This window comes from Colletotrichum gloeosporioides (genome assembly GCF_011800055.1).
Source record: "Colletotrichum gloeosporioides strain Lc1 chromosome Unknown consensus_46, whole genome shotgun sequence".
Lineage (NCBI taxonomy): Eukaryota > Fungi > Ascomycota > Sordariomycetes > Glomerellales > Glomerellaceae > Colletotrichum > Colletotrichum gloeosporioides.
This window is the reverse complement of record NW_025544691.1, coordinates 25,413-44,506: the sequence shown is the minus strand read 5'-3', so window position 1 is coordinate 44,506 and position 19,094 is coordinate 25,413. Positions and strand designations below refer to the sequence as shown.

The following is a 19,094-nucleotide window of genomic DNA, read 5'->3' as shown; positions in this document are numbered from 1 at the left end:
GGACGCGCGTGACATGTGGTCTGGCAGAAGTCCTCGTTCTCGCATGCTGTGCTATTGCGGAAACCGTGGGCGACGCATTCTGATATTATTGGCGCCCTTTCTCTATGTCTTTAGAGATTTCGTGATTCTCAACGTGATCCAGAGCTTGATCCAGAGCTTGAATCGACCTTTTTACTTGGGGAGGGATGTATTAGGTAGTTTACAGTAATAAAGGTCTTATCTCTTACTATTTAAGTACCTAAGCTTAATCTACTGTAATTTACAAAAGGAGTGTTCAAGTATACTCAGATAAGCTGAGCATATTAAGAAGGAGAAAAGAACCACCTCCCATCCCCTCATAAAAAAGGACAAATTACTGGACAAGAGACGTATAAACCGCCTCGATCCCTAGCAATAGGCCGCATCGTAACCTGAATAAACAGCTGAAGCACTCGCAATAGGACATCTGTGCAAGGCTCAGGGAGGGCGCGATAGCGGGATGAGTCCTGAAGTCGCGTCTAATGTTTACAGAACGAGCTTTTCGTCGAGCTTGAATACGTCAACGCTGGGGATATCGTCGGCCGATGCGCCGGTCTTGATGAGCGAGACAAGTTCCTCGATGGCCTGGCCAGCCTCGGCAATGGCGGTGTAGTTGTACTGGGTGCCGTCGGCGAGGTACAGGACGTCCGGCTGGGCGCAACCTTCGGTCTCCTCGCCATCGCGGGCGTCCAGTGTCGCACCGCGGATCATCTTTTTGTTGTTAAAACCGTAGCCTGTCCCGCCAAAGGGGCCGTTGCCCAAGCAAACGTAGTCGCGGCCGCCGCTGTCCTGCTGCTCGCGAATGGAGCCGCAGTTGGGCCCGGCGTGGCCACGGCACTGGAGGTTCCAGTTGGCCGGGATGGCCCTGAACGAGCCGCTGGCGAAGTAGGTACCCGCGTTGACGCTGCAACAAGTGTTGGGATTCCAGTTCCGGCAGATGAACCCGCCGCCGCTGGTGCTACAGCCACCCGCAAACTCGAGGTGCAGGTCGACGGCCGAGGCGGCGGTTGCGAAGAGGCCTGAGACAAGGCTGACAATGGCAAAGAACTTCATTTTGCTTGGGAAAGATGGAGAAATTGATCTCGAGAGTGAAGCTGTACAGGTTGCTTGATGCCGGATTGGTCTTTTTGCTAGGAGGCCGAAGATATTGAGGTGGATAGAGATAGGGTCAAGAGCTTTCATAGACAGAGACAGGAGCGAGCCTTTTATACATTTCCGGGAGACTTCCATCATAGAGTCTTTGACGTCTTATCGTCACATCTGGTACTCTCGCCCAGTCTGGTCTGCTGCTACTCTCCTCTGCTGACTTCTCGTGTAATTCATGGTTCCCGAAGCTTCAGGGGTTGAAAGCGAGAGTGGACGTGCACCAGTCTCCTTTGAATGTGTAAAATGATGCATTATGTTGCAATACCATAAGCACGATGTTGCAATACCATAAGCATGACCTTGCAATGCGTTCCTTGGCTAAGGTCGCTGAGGCCGATTGCATTGATCGTCTCTCGGTGTAAGAAGACAACGTTAAGCTATCGTGGGCGCGGCCCTTGGCGCAGGATTATATTGCAGCTGACTCCTCGGACTCAGGCACCTCGGACTCAGGCACTCAGACCACACCACCATCTCAGTTGAGAATAGCTTATACTTTCCTCGGATCGCTTAAGTTGATTACATTCGAAGTCATTATCCTATGGAGTGCCAACTGACTATAGTACATCTGCGTGAGGGGTAGCAGCAACTCAGGGGCTAGCCAAGGCTTTTTTGACCAACCAAAAAGCCTAGTTTATTAGTAGCACCTAGGTGTATCTGGCCTAGTGCTGGATAAATGTACAAGAAGAGGGAGGGGACTTTAACCTCTCTTTGTTATTATTCTCCGCAATAGAGAGGTTCATAATTCAATCGAATTATTACTTTATACCAATAACAACTACTTTCGTCTTTAGCGAACAAACTTCTCGACTTTCCCTCACGAGCAGGGGTCTCGAAAAGACAGCTGAAAATACCTGATAAGATAATTCAGATGCTCCTGAATCAAACGTAAGTATTCAAACTCTAGAGCAAGCGGCGGTCGAGGATCTCTCTGCATAACCTTGACTTTGCAGAGTTCTCCAAGCGGAGTCAGATGGCACTTAGGCAGCAGAGCGTGCGGCGCAGGCGCTTGTACTCCAGTCGACCCAAAGACCCATTTGCAGGGTTTCTCGCAGCGGCTCGCTTACACCCGTTTACCCGTTGCCCGAAAACCCGCCTTTAAGCAAGGGATCGGCCACACCACTTTGTCGCCGGGCGCGCGCGGGGCGCTCGTAGCTAGATTAATCAAGCCACTTCGCGCACTTTCCAATTGCGGCAAGCTGCTAACCAGGGGGGTTGGCCTTAGAACAGCCAAAGGTCACATTCTGTGACCTTTGACCACCTGCGATTCATAATGACTGCATAAATTTACTCGTTGGACAGAGACAGAGAGTGTGTTGATGGAACAGGCATTGGCTCACCACAGTCAAGTCAAATTCCTCTCTATCTAGAAATTGAAAAGAGGCTTGTTAAGGCGTGATTAATCTACCTATCTCAGTAGCCACACGTTCTCTAGTAGACTCGAAGGAATTGAATCAACCCTGCTCCCAGTTTAGTAAGAAAAGATGGAAGTGGCGAGCTATGGTCTGAGTAAAAGACATGTTCTCTCCGATTGCTGCGAATTACATTTGTGGAATGCTGTAGATATTGTAGTCACGTATGCTTGGCCCAAATGAGTACAACTGTCTCCTTGACGATTGCGAGAAATTATTTTCCTCAATACTGCGGGGTTCCCAGACCTCGTTAGAACTTCCTTTCCCACAGTCTCTTCCGTCACAACTAGCGTCCATACTTACGCCCCATGCGAGGTTGAGCCATTTTGCGGACTTTATCGTGTGGAAATCATCAGGATGGACAAAGTCACATTTGGCATTGCCACACCGGAGAAAAGCAGTACATCGTTTACGGCGTACCATCATGTGATCGCGGGCTACGGGGTGAAGACAACGAGCGCCGGAAGCGCGAAGTGCCGATAGTGTTCCGGTCGGGCCGCACATCAGCTTCCAAGCGTGAACGTAGACTTTGAGGTCACACCAAATTGCAATAATTTGCTGAACCTCGCTTTCGGATTCTGATAGCCCATCCTGATACCAGTCGGTTTGTTCGAATTTCAAGAACATTTTGCTCACCCACTCATTTGACTTGCGCACAATGTTTCTCGCCACATCGCCTTTCGGTGTTTCGTTGTTTGTACCAATTCCCAATTCGCCGGGCCATCCGTTGCCTTCCCCCAAGATGAATCCACATACTCAAGTAGTCCTAAAAGCTCGTCATAATACCATAGAATTCATATTCAGAAGGACAGAAGAAGTATTCACGTGCGATGATCCTGATAAAAAGAAGAAACAAGACCACATAACGACCAACATCTTGTTTCAATCACGGCTTTGAACAACCAAGCTATCACCCTGGAGGAGCATGTCATTTTCCCTTCATTCGGCGATGACTACCCACTTTACAAGAACATATGGGAGATCTATCCTGACCAACAGGCAAGAGTATGGGACCTTAGCTCTTTACGTCTTTCCGATATGAAAGCCGGCGGGATTGCTTTCCAGATTCTATTCCATCTCCCCGGTGTGGCCACGAACCGGCCAGATTTGTGTCGAAGCGCAGATGATGAGATGGCAAAGGCCATTCGACAGACCCCTCAGCGCTTTGCCGGGTTTGCTGCTCTCCTAATGGGCGTTCCGGACGTTGCCGTCACGGAACTTCGACGTGCCGTCAACGAGTTGGGATTTGTCGGCGCGATGGTCGACAACCATCTGGAAGACATGACGCACTATGACGACAGCCGTTTCTGGCCCGTTTTCGGGGCCGCGGAAGAGCTCGGCGTCCCGATCTACCTTCATCCTTCACCTCCAACCCCGGAAATCTTCAAATCGCGTTATCGCGGTAATTACTCAACTATGGCGGAAATAGGTCTGGGGACGGCCTCGTGGGGCTGGCATGAAGACGTGGGCTTGCATATTCTGAAACTCTATCTTGCTGGGGTGTTTGAAAGTTTTCCCAAGCTCAAGATCATCACCAGCCACGTGGGAGAGCTTTTACCTATGATGCTTTCCCGAGTTGAGAGTATGCCAGCCTCCCAAGCTATGACTGAGAAGGGATCAAAGTCTATCAAGGATGTTTGGCAGGATAATATATGGATCACGACGAGCGGCATTTTCTGTGTCGACACATTCAAAATGCTCAAGCAGGTAACGGGGACTGAGCATATCCTGTTCAGTGTTGATTATCCGTTCGAATCCAGCAGTAGCGGCAAAAGGTTTCTCGCCGAACTTCTCACAACGAACACGTTGACAGAGGATGAGGTGGATATGATATCGCGAACGAATGCTATACGCCTCTTGGGTTTGTCGGAAGCAGCCGGTCTCGACCAGTCAGACTAGCCGTAGTAAGAGTAACTCGCTGCCTGATACTACATGGGAGCTTCACTGTGTATCACTAGTTTGGCTGAATGCCTCCTCAGTGTTCTCATTGTGTACATAAATTATGTGAACTAGTGTATTCATAGAGAAATCGATTTATTGCAGCCTGCATCAAACCCCCACAGCAATAGCTGGAACATAAGACTCTAAACCAGAACGCATCTCCTGCTCAGTAACGTCCGCTTCTTTCACATTGGACTTGGTCAGATCGGTCCCGTGGACCTCAGCCTGCCCCACAATATGCTGACACTGAGCTTCGGCGTCCACCACGTGAGACAAGACCCTCTTGGGCAAGGGATCAGCCTTACCCAGATAGAAGCTGAGGTCCGATGATCTTTCTGCAATGGTGGTCATTGTCTTTGAGTACTCCCTCTCCTCAATGCCCAAAGGATCCAACTCGGACTTCTCAATCCAGGAGAATCCATTGCCCCAGTACGCGTAGCGGTTGCCGTCAAAGCGCCACTCGTAATCTTCCCAACGGTCCTCTGCGAGAGACTGCATGTAATGAAGCGAGCTTCCACACCACAGAGCGCTCACCTTCCCGTTGACATCTTTCTTAACTGTGCGGGTCCAATTCGATTAGCTTTATGCTTCTGCTGACTTTATCCTCGTGGGGTTAACTCACACCAACTTCGACACGTTCCTGTCCAGACTGCCTGACGCATGAACTCTTGCGTGTGATTGTCAAAGTCTGTTTGAGCCTCGATGCGTACATCAAAGGACTTGATACGTTGTCGGATCATCTTGGTGAGAATGCGAACGAAGTAGTCGCCAGTTGCTTCAATTGGGCCTATACCGAATTCCTCAGCGTCGTTAAAAGATTCCAAGTGTCCTCACTTACCCATGAGACTGCCATTTGAGATGGGCGTGTTGGGGCCCAAGAATATCATGTAGTTGGGAAATCCAGAAACGCCCGTTCCGCAGTAAGAGGTCGGGTTCTCGGCCCAGACATCCTGCAAGTTGTTGCCATCTCTACCAATGATTGGGAAGCGCGGCCTGAAGGTTGTGTTAAAGCCGGTGGCAGCGATAAGAACATCCACAGGATACTCGACTCCGCCTGCGACTATGCCAGTAGAAGTGATCTTCTCAATGCCCTCGAAAACGGGCTCAACATTTGGTTGTTGGAGAGTCAGGAGGTACTGCTCTCCAGGATTAATCCTTCGACAGCCCGCCTCAAACTTGGGAATCAGCCGCTCTTGAAGAGCCACATCGCGAATAAGAGATCTCATGCGGCTTTCAAATCGTTCCCGGAGGTCCCTCTGCTGCGGACTTGCTTTGAAGAAGGCATCGAACATGCCATTGAATTGCGCCTCCAAACGCTTCCGGTCTTCAAGATAGTCGCTGTCGTTTTCTCTGAATCTGGTCTTTTCCCCTTCATCATAAGAATAACTTGGCCGATCGGCCTCTGGGAGAGCAACGGGAGGTGAGATCCAGGACGGTGTGCGGATGAAGGCGGTGACTTTCGTCGCCGTCGGCTGTATCTGAGGTAGGAGCTGAACGGCACTGGCCCCCGCACCGATGACGCCAATTCTCTTACCCCTGAGATCTACTGATGCGTCCCAATCGGCGGTGTGAAGAATGGGGCCAGTGAAGGTGTCGATGCCGGTGATGTTCGGCATTTGAAGATTGTTGAGGATACCGCCGGCGTTGAATAGGACCTCCGCCTCATAGGTGGATCCATTCTCGACCTCGACAGTCCATATGCTGCTGGCTTCTGACCACTGAGCGTTGGTGACCTTGGTGTTGAACTTGATGAACCTTTTCAGGTCAAAATGCTTTGCAACTCCGTCGAGGTAAGCTTTGATCTCTTGAGACGATGCGTAACTAGACCAGCATTTCAGCATCATCATACCCATTGTTGGTTGAATTCAGCTTACAATTTTGACCAGTCGGGATTAGGGGCAAAGCTGTACTGATAGCAATGGCTAGGAACGTCACACGCGCATCCTTATTTATGAAAATTCAGACGAAGAACTCTAGAGATGGATGAATAATAGCTTACCCGGATACCTATTTTCGAACCAAGTCCCCCCTAGTTCTGGGGACTTTTCCAGGATGTGAAAATCAACGTATTCTCCAAGGTACTTTTGTAACTTGTAGGCTAACGTCCCGCAATGTTAGTCTACCGGAAGGACTTTGATGAAGAATGCATTACCCATCAAAATCCCTGATACTCTATGCAGATGGTGTCAGTTACAACGTGACATAACCCCAGCATGATTCAGAACTTACCCCGCGCCAATGATCACGGCGCGAATCCGCCGATACGGGACTTTTCTGCACTCTTGCGAGAGACCATGGGACAAGCCTCCGTGCGGGTTGTTTCCGTTCATGATGTCTAGTTGTTTGGCTTCCGTATGTATCTTACTGCGGCAGAGAAGGTTACGTTCTTGTAAGATGAAGCTTTAGATTTGGTCTGCTCTATGGCCATCTGATTAACGAGGTCTTGGCTCGGTGATCTATCGACTATCATTCACGTGCATGGCATTCCCAACTTTGTTCTCTTATCTTGTTCTTGATTGCAGCCCTCCGAGTGGGCAGGACTTATCTCCCGTAAGTGGGGACGGGGCGGCTCAGGCCGGAGGCGGACCGGGTGGATCCCGGCCGTTCGATAAGCCCTGACCAACCGGACCTCCTCGCACCATCGCCGATATCGATGCTTTGACGCCATCGGCGCATAGCAGCTTCAAGATGTTTAAGTCTTCTCATATGATAAGCTTATTATTCTGGGGGTTGACTGGATCGTTTTCAACGGAGCGCCATCAGTACCAAGAGGGTCACGTGTTCCTAGCTGCTTTTGGGAAGTCATTCGACTTGTCTTAGGGTAGGCGGTCAACATGCACCGCGAAATCTATGTCTATATAAAGGCGAATTTACAGCTTAGACTGCTCAACGGGAGACAACTTCCGCAAAGGCGGACCGCCTCGACTGCCGTCTCCCAACTTCAACTCGTCCTGACCTTCAGACGCGCGCAACCTCCACTTGTGTCGTAGCTCTTGTGGTGCCTTCTCCTCAAAGCAGTCCGAAATGTACTTGCCCAAGATAGGCAAGAACTTGAAAGCGCTGAGTGTGACATCTGGTTAGCCATTGTCGTTGATTGCATGGTGTGGGATTACTTACTGTCCTGCTCCCCCGGTGGCGAAGAAGACTCCTTCAATAGACGGGTGATAATCCATGATGAAATCTCCCTCGGGGGTGTCGGAGTACCAGCACAAGCGCCGGTTGACCCACGGTCGCGACGCAAACTCGGGTAGTAGCTGCTTTACACCTTCCCTCAGACCTTCATCCGCGTCATCGGGGAGGTATCCCGTTGCCGCGTTACTTCCGTCCCTCTTCGGCGTAGAGATGACCCTTTGAGAACCGTCATCGCCAACGGAAACCTCGGTGGCATACCCATATCCGTGGCGCGCTAGCTTCAGGATGGGGTTCTTTCCCTTCGTGGGCGGGAAGATGAAAACGCCAGACTCAAAGTTGATCATGACAGGCATATCCTTCAACCTCTCGGCCTCTTCCTCCGTAAGCTGGATGAACCCAACAGGCTGTCCAGACGCAGAGCTGGCATGAGAAATAGGAATAATCCGGTTCGTCCACGCTCCCGTCGCCAAGATAACCTTCTCCCCGAGAACCGGCGGGCCCTCGAGAACATTAACCCCAACAACCCTCCCCTCCTCAAACTTGAGCGACTTCACAGTCCCCCGCGCTCCCGCGACAAACTGCACTCCAAGCTGGCTACACTCCCCCGCCAACTGCGCAATAGCCCCCTTCGCATCAGCCCACCCGCCGCGACGGTTGATACACGCCTGTAGCCCCTTAAAGTCCGCCTTCGCACTCGGATAGTCTTTCAACACGTCGTTCGCGTCCGCATAGTTGGTCAGCTCCACGCCGCTCTTTGCCGCAACCTCGCGCGACGCGTCCAGCCACCCGTTGCCCTTGCGGTCCGCGAGCATCACGAAGCCGGACTCGTGGTAGTGGTCCGAGTACTGCGCGTTCCAGCCCGCGTACGCCTCGCGCGCCATCTGGGAGTAGACGGGGTCGGCGTAGTCGACGCGGATGATGCGCGAGATGTCGACGCTGCTGCCGTCGGGGACGGGGGGCAGGAAGCGGTCGAGGACGGTGATGTGGAGGTAGCCGCGCTTTCGGAGCTCGAGGGCCGTGGAGAGGCCGAAGACGCCGGCGCCGACGATGACGATGGGCGCGTCTTTGGGAGTTCGTTTGGAAGGCATTTTGGCTGGGTGTTGGCAGACGTCTGGCGGTTCAGCGATGCGACGGAACGTGAGAGACGGACTTGAGGGAGAGGCGCAGAGACAGCAATACGTCGCTGATATTGATTCAGTTGAGGTCCGTGAGTGGGCGGTGAACGTCACACATCAGCTGGTCTGCCCCGTCATGGAAATCACGAGAATTGCAAGATAGATTGACATGTCCACCGACGTCGGGGTCGTGTTACTCCATTGTCCAATCGGTTTCTCTTCGATATCGAGGACGGACTGTCGCTGGCGTCAAAGTGGGTACGGAACACGGTCCGTACCCACTTACGGGGACCTGCGGACGGGCCACCCCTCCCGGCAGGGATCCGGCATACATGCCGAGACCACTTTGAGCTTCTTATCTCGAGGCCAGTTAGCTTGCAGGACTGGTATATAGCGAGATTCGCATGAAGATGTCGTTTGGAATAGTTTGCTAGCTTGGTCCATAGAAACATACCCAGATCTCATCGCGTAATCGGCTCCATTCATTGCTCAATCCTTGCCCTCCTCGTGAACTTTCGTCTAAGTCTTTGGCAGAAACCAACGACACCAAGATGAACTGGCTCGGTCTAGGAAAGTCCACCGACACCCCCTCCTCAACTCCCTCAGAACCCCAGTCCGTCCGGGCCCTCCCCGCGTCATGGTACCGCTCACCGGGCATGTACGAGCTGGAGCGCCGCGCCATCTTCTCGAAGCGGTGGCTCCTCGTCTCGCACAAGGCGCGCTTTGTCGAAGCCGGTGACTTTGTGCAGATCACAGAGGCGGGGTTCAACTTCTTCCTCGTCAAGGACCGCAAGGGCGAGATCCGGGGACATCATAACGTCTGTCGGCACCGTGCGTATCCGCTTGTGGAGACGGACAGCGGGCATATGAGTGTGCTTGCGTGCAAGTATCATGGTAAGTACGGCCTGTTGAACACAGAGTCTGATGAATGTGCTAATACCAGATGATTCTCAGCTTGGTCGTACGGATTTGATGGGAAGCTGGCCAAGGCGCCAAAGTACCAGGAGCTCCCGTCCTTCGATAAAACGCAGAACAGTCTGTTCAAGGTCCACGTCCACGTAGACCAGCTTGGCTTCGTCTGGGTTAACCTGGATGCGTCGGAGAAGCCTGGTGTCTCGTGGGAAGAGTTCTTTACGCAGGTTGACGAACAGCCGCGGCTGCAGAACTTCAAGATGGATGACTACGTGTTTGACCATGCGTGGGAGATGCTTGGTGATTACAACTGGAAGACTTTGGCCGATAATTACAACGAGGTATGTGTGTTTCTGCACAACGACACCATAGACCAGTCTGACCAGAATCGTGTAGTGCTACCACTGTCCAACAGGGCACCCCGCAGTTGCCAGCACCACAGACCTGACGAAGTACTGGGTCGAAACGAGGGGCAACTGGATCCAGCACTGGAACGTGGACAAGCCGGATGTCCAGGGCCTGGGCATCTACAGTACATTCTACTACCCCAACGCGTCGATGACTGTCACGTAAGCTCCCTTATCCCCAACCACTTACGATAGACCACTAACACTGTCATTTTCGTACATCAGACCAGATTTCATGTACATCATGCGCTGCGTCCCCGTCTCCGCCACCCAGACAAAGATGGAGTACGAGGTATATCGCAACAAGAACTCGACGGAGGAAGAGTTTACCAGCATCTCCGAGTTCTTTAAGCAGGTTCTCCGAGAGGACAAGGATCTCTGCAACGGCGCGCAGAGGAACCTGAACGCGGGCATCTTCGTAAACGGGGAGCTTCACCCACGGGTGGAGAAGGGACCGCTGTTCTTCCAGCAGGTTACCCGAGATCTCGTCGTTGGTCATAGGCAAAAGGAGGTGAATGAGGGTGGTGAGATCTGGCCCGCCACACCCCGGCACGAGGTCTCGAAGAAGACGGATGAGGATGTTTCCTTTTGCAAGGGGCTTGATTGTATTGCTAGTCCTGAGCGGATGGAAGGGTTGGCTTGGTGATTGAACACATGCGGCAAATTTTCTGTTGAGCTTCAAGATTGTTAGCAGTTTGCGTATACCAAGAATGAATTTGCATAGCTATGTCCCTAGATTCAACCAATCGTCAATCGCCCGTCCGTAATCATTCCCATCAAAGAACCTATTAGCTTGGTCTCCAAAGGGGCCCACCCCTTCAAAGAAGATATCCTCAAACGACGGCCCGCCCGCCAAGTCACCCACCTGCGCATCGAGGCCCGTGTTCTGCGGCAGATCCACAGGCGGCGGATCTTCGTTTGGGGGCCAGACTGCCGCTTCGTTTGGCATGGCCTTGTGACCCGATATGCCCGCCGACCCCACGAGGTCGAACTCGGCAGCCCGGTCCTCGGCGGACAGCTCCGCGACGTCGGCCTTGAGCGTCGGCCCGAACATGGACTGGTCCCAGCCGGCGTCGGGGCGGACGGCCTTGTCGTAGATGAGCAGGTCCCACAGAAGCTGGCTGTTGATTGAGAAGGACCGGCTCTGGGAGGTTCCATCTTGCTGGGCGGGCGACGGTCTCAAGACGATACTGTCCTGGAGTCTCCTCAAATTGTCGGCCTATTCCACGTCAGCTTGCACACCTCATAATATCAGCTCACTCACCATGTTAGCAACACAAGGCCACACAGCCCCCATCCTCCTCAGAAACCTCATACACTTCTCAAACCCCGTCTGCGCCTTCCCCCTCAGCAGATCATCCTGCACAAAGCTATGCTGCAGATGGATCGTCGCCACAATCACCACGCAGTGCGCCAGCACGGGATCCGACACCTGCACGCCCTTCTTCTCCAGCACGTCGACAAAGTAAATCACCCACCCGGCGTTGCGGTTGATCGCCTCGAAGGACTGCTGCATGAAGTACACCGGGATCGTCTGCCGGAAGCTGCGCAGGCGCATGGACAGCAGGAAGGGGTGGTTGAGCAGGCACGGGATGGTCTCGTGCACGAACTGGATGAAGAGGAAGGGCATCCACCAGTGGCGCTGCGCCTGGATCGCCTCGGGCGCGTAGTCGCCGATGCGGTTGCAGGCGAAGCGGTACTTGGCGGACGCGCGGCAGTCGATGTCGTGGTGGGACTGCATGACGGTGGAGTAGTCGGAGCGCGAGTCCCACGGGGGCGGGGCGTCGGGGGAGACGCGCGAGGCGGCGTAGGCGCGGGCGAGGCGCCAGGTGACGCTGAAGTGGGAGGCGAGGGTGGAGATGTTGTTGTCTGGGGCGGCGTCGTCGAGGTGGGAGAGGGAGGGGGAGGTGCAGGGGGCCAGGCTGAGGGTGTAGCTTGTGTTGTGGAGGGAGGCGGTGGCGGGGACGATGCAGCCTTGCAGGTTCTGGAGGGCTGCGATGCCGCGGAGGCAGAGGTTGAGTTCTTGGGCGGTGCGTTGGTTGCGGGAGGGCGGGATGGAGTGGGAGAGGTGGGTTGCGATGCTCAGGTTGAGGCCTGATTGTGTGACGTTGCCGGCTGTGGTGGTGTTAGTACGGAGATGAAGATGAGAGGATGATAAGAGTTCTTACTCGCAAATTCAAACATGCTGAGTAGACATAGAGATTGCAAAGTTGAGAGCTCGACCCGTCCTTCCGTGACGCGCTCCATCACCATGCGCCTCGCGGATTTCGCCTTGGTGTTTAACTGTTGTTCGGCATCTACAGTCAGTGACCCGGGAGGAAACCTGAGTACCAACGCTTGTAATGAGAGAATCAGCTCGGGATCTCGAGTCGCAAGCGACGTTAAGAAGCTCTCTTCGTGGAAGAGCGTCATGGGTTGGCTGTGGCACCATGTTAGGTACAGGCGACCAATCTCATTGAGATGGGTTTCTGTCACAACAGATATGCTGCTGTTTGGGGCAGGTCAGTGAAGCATTCTTGTCGCTGCGGATAATGAGCTGAAAATACCTGGGACTCCCATTTGGCGCAGGACGGCTTTCATGCCTCGTAACGGCGACTTCCGTCACTGTACTAGGCTTGGGTGACGGTATTGGGTTTGAGGACGACGGACGCCGCGGTTGAGGGTCAGGACTGTGAAAGAGTCAATGCCGGAGGTGGAACGGGATTAACGGATCTGACCTAAGATGTTGAATCAATCGATCCATCTTGTCTTCGAGGCTGTTCATTCGATGTTCCTATTATGTGAACAATCAGCTTCCCTTCTTCAATCCTGCCAAGCCAACCCTGGTGGTATGCATACCATTTCTCTGTTGTGCTTCGTCTGATGCGTGTCAACAACTTCGGCGGATGAATTGTACACGCATTGCTGGCCAAGTCTCTCACAATATGAGCATATTGGTCTTTCTCCCGGGCATTTCGACTTCTTTTTGCTAGTGCTCTATCGTCAGATCCGCGGCTATGAGGTGCGGGGAGAGTGGCGGGTTGTCCGCACCGGCACGGCTCGCAGGCCTGGCGTGCCCGCTTAGCATAGCGAGCTTCGTCCATGGCAGTCGTTGCATGAGAGAGCTGTTGATGTATCTATATAAAATCAGATTCACGTAAGATTTAGCATCGAAGACTGTGTAACTTACCTAGACACGCTGCTCTGGGTTGACGCTGAGATTATTGAGCCCAGACTACCATCATTGTGCCTCACGGCTCAGGCGGGCCAACGGGCATACGATGGCTCTTAGTGCAAGACACCGGATTAAGTATGCTTTCTCTTAATCAGATAAGTCGTTTTGTGTCTTATCAGTACAGCAACTTTCGCGGTCTTGTTGGAGATTGGGAAGGATGTCAGTGTCTGGGGTTGGGTTGGGTCGGTGTCCCCGCAGTTTGCTGAAAAGATAAACGGCGGCCCGGGTGACGCATCCGCGCCGTGGGGAAGCCCCACCGCTGGAGATAAGGCCTGGGCGTTGGAGACTCCCTTTCATTCTCACTGCTTAACAACTACTCACTTACAGCCGCACAAAATGAACTGGATCAACCAAGTTAAGTGTAGTAAGTTGAGCTTGAAAAATAATGATGAGCATAGGTCCTAAAATCAAGGCAAGACCAGTGGGCCTCCCAGGTGCCAGCTGTCAGCCACTGAGTGCCACTACCAGAGCTGCCTCGCGTGGCTTCGAACCTTCCACTGGAATTTGGCCTCAACAACGATATTCCTCAGCTCTGAATGGATATCTTGACGCCACCGCAGCAGGCATCCAGCATGCTTTTATACCCTGTTCCTCTGTCACAAAGTATCAGCAAGAACCCAAGGGGCCGTGGCTCAACGGTAAAGCGCTCCCCCTCCAGAGTCTCACTCCCCGGACAAACTAACAGTAAGTATCCAGAGACTCTGCCGGGGGAGAGATTGTGTGTTCGATTCACCCCGGCTCCATCACTTTTGTCGCCGTCAGGCAGTTGATGATGTGCTTCCGGCTCCGGGCCGAGGCCCACTCGGCACCCGCTCGGACGGGCCGCTCCGACTCGATCGGGGACTGATACTACCTGGTGTCTCCATTCGCAGGATTGAGGATGATAGTGCCCGCGGAAAGGTAGCTCCATTTCAGTCAGTTGATGCAGGTCATGATGGGGAATTCCGCTGGGCTGAGTGAGCATTCACTTAGAATGCCCTTGTGTGCCAAGATACCGTAAGTCAGCTCACAAATTCTGCGAACATGAAGCATTCGTGAATAATTACCTCAACATGGTTCATCTGATCATTCTTCCATCCCAAACGCTGTAGCAAAAAATGAGAAAACTCCCGCGACAATAACAAAATGACATCATGCGCGTTGGACCCCTTTCACCTCGCATTTGGAGAACTGCAGGAAACGACTGAACGTGGTGCTCCGGCAGACGGAGGCGGACAGGGATGCCCCGCCGTCTCAGTCAGCTACTTAGTGGTCGTTAGCCAATCAGCAGCCACTGAAAGGGCGCAGCTCACGCGAGAAGCAGGCACCCCGCAGTCCCGAGATCGGCGCCCCTCCAAAATAATTCGGGCGGTGCGGGACACACTTCCTGTGCTGCCCTGCGCACGAATGACTCCCTCCTAAAATTTCGGTGTGTCACGCAACGCGGAGCTCCATCCATCTCTCCACGATTCAAGCATCTTTACCGTCGAGACGCCTCCTCAGAGTCACTCAATTGACTTTCCACGCCTCCGCTGACGCCCGCGATACCCTTCGAATCCCCTCCAAATCCCCCCAACAGACACAATCACCACCATGGCCGCCTTCCCGCCCCCTCCGGTCAACACCATTGACTGGTCCAACGTCGGCTTCAAGGTCCGCGAAGGTGCGCACCCCTCCTTACCGGTCAACCCCCCTCCTGGATAACCTCAGCTAACCTCTCTTCCCTCCCAGTCAACGGCCACATCGAGTCCACCTACTCCGTCTCGACCGGCCAATGGACGCCCCTCAAGTTCGTCGCGGACCCCTTCATGCGCATCCACGGCATGGCCCCGGCCCTCAACTACGGCCAGCAAGCCTACGAGGGCCTCAAGGCCTTCCGCGCCCCGGGCGACGCCACCATCAACGTCTTCCGCCCAGACAAGAACGCCCTGCGCCTGCAGCACTCCGCCGACGTCGTCTCCATGCCGCGCGTCCCCGAGGCCCTCTTCCTCGACGCCGTCAAGGCCGCCGTCTCCCTCAACGCGGGCTACGTCCCGCCCCACGAGACCGGCGCCGCCATGTACATCCGCCCCCAGCTCTACGGCTCCTCCGCCCAGCTCGGCCTCAACCCGCCCGAGGAGTACATCTTCGCCGTCTTCGTGATCCCCACGGGCGTCTACCACGGCACCCACCCCGTCAACGCGCTCATCCTCGACGACTTTGACCGCGCCGCGCCGAACGGCACGGGACACGCCAAGGTCGGCGGCAACTACGCGCCCGTGCTGCGCTTCAGCGACCGCGCGCGCAACGAGGGTTACGGGATCACGCTGCACCTGGACAGCGTCAAGCACGAGGAGATTGACGAGTTCAGCACGAGCGGCTTCATCGGTGTCAAGAAGGACGGCGAGGACGTTACGCTTGTCGTGCCGGACTCCAAGTGCGTTATTGACAGCGTGACGAGCGACAGCATCCAGCACATTGCCCGCAGCTTCGGCTGGAAGGTCGAGAAGCGTGTGGTGAGTGCTCTTTGTGCAGTTTACAGTGAATCCCCGACTAACAACATCACGCAACACAGATCAAGTACAGCGAGCTCCCCACCTTCTCCGAAGTCATGGCCGCAGGCACCGCCGCCGCGCTGGTTCCGATCCGCTCCATCACGCGCCGCGTGGACGCCTCCTCGGCGCAGGCGCTCGCGGGCAAGCAGCACGAGCGCGTCAGCAGCGCCAAGGCGGGCGAGGAGACGGTGACGTACATCCCCGCGAGCCAGGAGGACGCGGGCGAGACGTGCCTCAAGCTGCTGTCGACGCTCAAGGGCATCCAGCTGGGCAAGCTCAAGGACGAGTTCGGCTGGAACGTGGCCGTCAGCGAGGCGGACGGCACGGCGGTCGTGGGGGAGCAGAAGACCAACGGCTCGGCGACGACCGTTGACCAGATGGACTAAAGAAGCGTGTCTCTGGTTAGGTGAGAGGGGGAGGAGGGGTTGGAGTCCGCTGCCTTGGGCCGTCGGCTGGACTGGCCTGGAATGGCATGGTCTGGGCTGCGTCGGGGCCGGGGCGGCTTGATTTAAGAGCAAAACAGTAAAAAAGGGAAGACGCGCAGGAGGAGAAGGAGGGAAAAAGCAACGGTCTGGCAGAAAATCTTGTGCAGTACCCGTGGTTGTGGGGGAGGCATGTCTGGCGTCTCGCCGGTTGTTTATATGGGGGGGATCAAATCTACCTAGCGCGAACACTCCGAAAAGCGATGAGTCTATCCACTTGGCGGTCTGTCAATTTGCAGTGAAGTTTTGTCGAGGGGAACGAAGACATGACTGGAGACGGAAAAGTGGTGATGATGTTAGGGTCCAACACAACAACAGCCCCTGAGCGGCGATGGTAAGCTGCGGCCAGAGCTCGAGATCTTCTGCGAGATTTTCTCCTTGCGAGATTAAGTCTGAAGAGGGAAAAGAACCGTCCACCGTGTAGATGGATCCCAGGAATCTGGTTCGACGCGCGCCCTAATCAAACCTACCTACCACAAGCATGGCATGACAGATGACGGACGGCGCTTGTTGATGGCACATGGCCTTGGTCGAGAGGAAAATGCACGAAACTGGCGCCAAACATGGTCTTGGGTCAGGTTGTTTACCTTGGACAGAAGGGACATTACCTTACCTAGGTGAGATGTGAAGGGTATCCAGTGTGGCTATGCGCGTCCCGCGAAAAGCATGCCCGAAAAAGTCTTGGCAATCCAAAGTGAGCAATGTCTTGGCAGACCAATGGGAGCATCTTGCCCAAAAATCTCTCATACTGGCGGAAAAGGAGGGCTGGGGAGGGGGCACAGAAAATGAAGCTCAAAGTTGCGTTTTCTTAGGGCAGATAGTCGAGATGAGCGGATTTGGTAGTGCTTTGGATGCGGCGACCTTGGCTGCCGCTAGCAGAAGCTTAGCAGCGCTAAACAAACCAAACACCCAACCGCCCGTCGACACCCGCAGTGGACGGGTCCCACTGGAGCCGGCAGTGGCCCACCGAACCCACTGTGCGAAGCTTCAGTGTCCGGGGATGGCAGGGGTGCTAGTCCCTTTGCAGCTGTGAAGTACCTGAGGAGCCCAGCCAGAGAGCTACGGGCGTCTGTGCATGACATTTTCTTGGCTTTTTTTTTTTTTTTTTTTTTTTTTTTTTNTTTTTTTTTTTTTTTTTTTTTTTTTTTCGTCGTCCGTGTCTGGGTCTGTTGCGATGGAATGTTTGGGCTGCCTCCCCTCTCTCTCTGTGTCTGTCTTTCTGCCCACCGGCCATGCCCGTTCCCTTTTTCGTCTCTTCTTTCTGGCCATCCACTCTTTTTCTCGACTGGGGTCCTCTTCGCTGCAGATCCTAGCCAGAGATGAAAACAGGGCCCTGCCGTCGACGAACGGGACGCGGCAGAAAATCTGCAGTGAGGCATTATGTTGCTGTGTGTTTCTGCTGTTACCAACGACACGAATATTACTCGGTCTTCACTTGAAGAGCCGATCAACAAGGGGCTCTACTTCTCGAGACCGCCCCTCTCCTGGCCCCTCATCTAAACGTCTGTACGGCCCTGAAAGCTCCGCAGCCATTGCATCTCTCCGACGCCCGCAACTTGGCTCCTTTCTGACCCGCTGGTTGCTGCTGCATGGGAGACGAAGATGCGCGGGTTGTCTCGAACGCGCTGGCACGTGTAAGCGGCCTCCCACCATACAGTCATCAGACCGCCTGGACTCGCCCTCGCGCGGGAAAAAGACGAGAGCTCGAGACTAACAAAGCAGAGGTGAAAAGACAATAGAGACAACAACGACAAGAAGGACGGCCTTCCCGCCCATTGTCTTGCGCAACATCTGTCATCATCGCAAAGGCCATTCCGAGCCACTCGTTCATACATGCTTCACGTCTCCCTTGCAAACACGCCCCATCCATCGCATCCCTGCGACTCGTGCCCACCATCTTTGCCTTTCTTTCCTTTTTGCCCATGATGAAGAAGCCTCATCCTCCCCCATCCCCGCTTCCATCCGTTACCCCCCTGGTCCGAGCTACCCCTGCAAGTTCCCAACTTCAGGCCATGACCAGCAGCCATCGGCACCGCAGCGGGCGCCCGTTTCCTCACACTTCGTACAGCTCTCTTGCATCGTCCGGCCTCTGGCCTACCCGGCATACCTTATTAGACCACTCCGTGAGAGCAAATAACATGCCACACGCCATGGATGCGCGCTAAGCCGTTCCCTCCTTCCAAGCAGCCTGCCTTACCCCCAAAGTCAAGCCCCCCGTCCCAGCTCTGCGTCTCTCCTGCAGTTTGTGACAATCATGTTTCTGTCAACGAGAGCCTCTGATAAACCTTCCCTGCCAGCCATGCGCGGCGCCCCCGTCATCGTCCAACATTAGCCCGCGCATGTTGCATGTTGCATGTGCAAGCCGCGCTAGACTGAGGGCTCACCCGAACGACACGGGCCACCGATGGGCGTCCCAGGGGAGAGGAAGAGAGGTGGGAGTGAACGAGACTACGAAAGAGGGCTGGATCCTGGTCTCTAACCCTCAAATCTACGTGCAGAATGGGCAGCTTTTCGGCACCAAGGCACACTAGAAAGAAGACCGTCCGCACGCCACGCGCCATGGATGCATCTGGTATCGAGCCTTTCCCGCCGCACTAGCCAGACCGCCTTGGGTGGTGGCCCATCCCCAGTCCCCGTCATCCATGGGAGAGTGAGAGTGAGACCCCGAGGATGGGCAAAGATGAACCAAGATCCCTCATGGGTGTACCCCCACTGTCCGATACGGCAATCTGCCCTTTGCCTTTTGTCCTTTGTCTCGAGACAGGCACGAATCATCGTGAGATTAGGGCCAGGGCATCGGCGCGC

The 19,094-nt window shown here is 54.4% G+C and overlaps 6 protein-coding genes and 1 pseudogene across 7 annotated transcripts; 3 read left to right on the top strand and 4 right to left on the bottom strand.

Annotated features, from left to right (window-relative positions):
- Positions 1-504: 504 nt before the first annotated feature.
- GCG54_00010469 (uncharacterized protein) lies at positions 505-1,071 on the bottom strand (the record flags this gene model as incomplete). The annotated part of the gene is made up of 1 exon (XM_045410392.1): positions 505-1,071. One exon carries the CDS (start codon positions 1,069-1,071, stop codon positions 505-507), a length of 567 nt encoding a protein of 188 aa, XP_045264351.1.
- A 2,540-nt stretch (positions 1,072-3,611) lies between these two features.
- Positions 3,612-4,472, top strand: GCG54_00010468 (Decarboxylase orsB; the record flags this gene model as incomplete). Its single annotated transcript, XM_045410391.1, has 1 exon — positions 3,612-4,472. The coding sequence occupies one exon, from the start codon at positions 3,612-3,614 to the stop codon at positions 4,470-4,472; it is 861 nt and encodes a 286-aa protein (XP_045264350.1).
- Positions 4,473-4,622: 150 nt separating this feature from the next.
- GCG54_00010467 (putative sterigmatocystin biosynthesis monooxygenase stcW) lies at positions 4,623-6,844 on the bottom strand (the record flags this gene model as incomplete). Its single annotated transcript, XM_045410390.1, has 7 exons — positions 4,623-5,071; positions 5,137-5,301; positions 5,353-6,335; positions 6,389-6,458; positions 6,514-6,604; positions 6,638-6,686; positions 6,744-6,844. The coding sequence occupies 7 exons, from the start codon at positions 6,842-6,844 to the stop codon at positions 4,623-4,625; spliced, it is 1,908 nt and encodes a 635-aa protein (XP_045264349.1).
- A 540-nt stretch (positions 6,845-7,384) lies between these two features.
- GCG54_00010466 (L-pipecolate oxidase) lies at positions 7,385-8,734 on the bottom strand (the record flags this gene model as incomplete). The annotated part of the gene is made up of 2 exons (XM_045410389.1): positions 7,385-7,574; positions 7,632-8,734. The coding sequence occupies 2 exons, from the start codon at positions 8,732-8,734 to the stop codon at positions 7,385-7,387; spliced, it is 1,293 nt and encodes a 430-aa protein (XP_045264348.1).
- Positions 8,735-9,312: 578 nt separating this feature from the next.
- GCG54_00010465 (uncharacterized protein) lies at positions 9,313-10,726 on the top strand (the record flags this gene model as incomplete). Its single annotated transcript, XM_045410388.1, has 4 exons — positions 9,313-9,655; positions 9,716-10,014; positions 10,070-10,242; positions 10,306-10,726. The coding sequence occupies 4 exons, from the start codon at positions 9,313-9,315 to the stop codon at positions 10,724-10,726; spliced, it is 1,236 nt and encodes a 411-aa protein (XP_045264347.1).
- Positions 10,727-10,804: 78 nt separating this feature from the next.
- On the bottom strand, positions 10,805-13,033 carry GCG54_00010464 (annotated as a pseudogene). Its single transcript has 6 exons — positions 12,919-13,033; positions 12,798-12,853; positions 12,627-12,749; positions 12,249-12,565; positions 11,345-12,195; positions 10,805-11,299 (listed from the first exon to the last, which is right to left on the bottom strand). Coding segments are annotated over exons 1-6 (1,957 nt in total).
- Positions 13,034-14,866: 1,833 nt separating this feature from the next.
- Positions 14,867-16,193, top strand: GCG54_00010463 (putative branched-chain-amino-acid aminotransferase TOXF; the record flags this gene model as incomplete). The annotated part of the gene is made up of 3 exons (XM_045410387.1): positions 14,867-14,936; positions 15,005-15,768; positions 15,828-16,193. The coding sequence occupies 3 exons, from the start codon at positions 14,867-14,869 to the stop codon at positions 16,191-16,193; spliced, it is 1,200 nt and encodes a 399-aa protein (XP_045264346.1).
- Between the last annotated feature and the right edge of the window lie 2,901 nt (positions 16,194-19,094).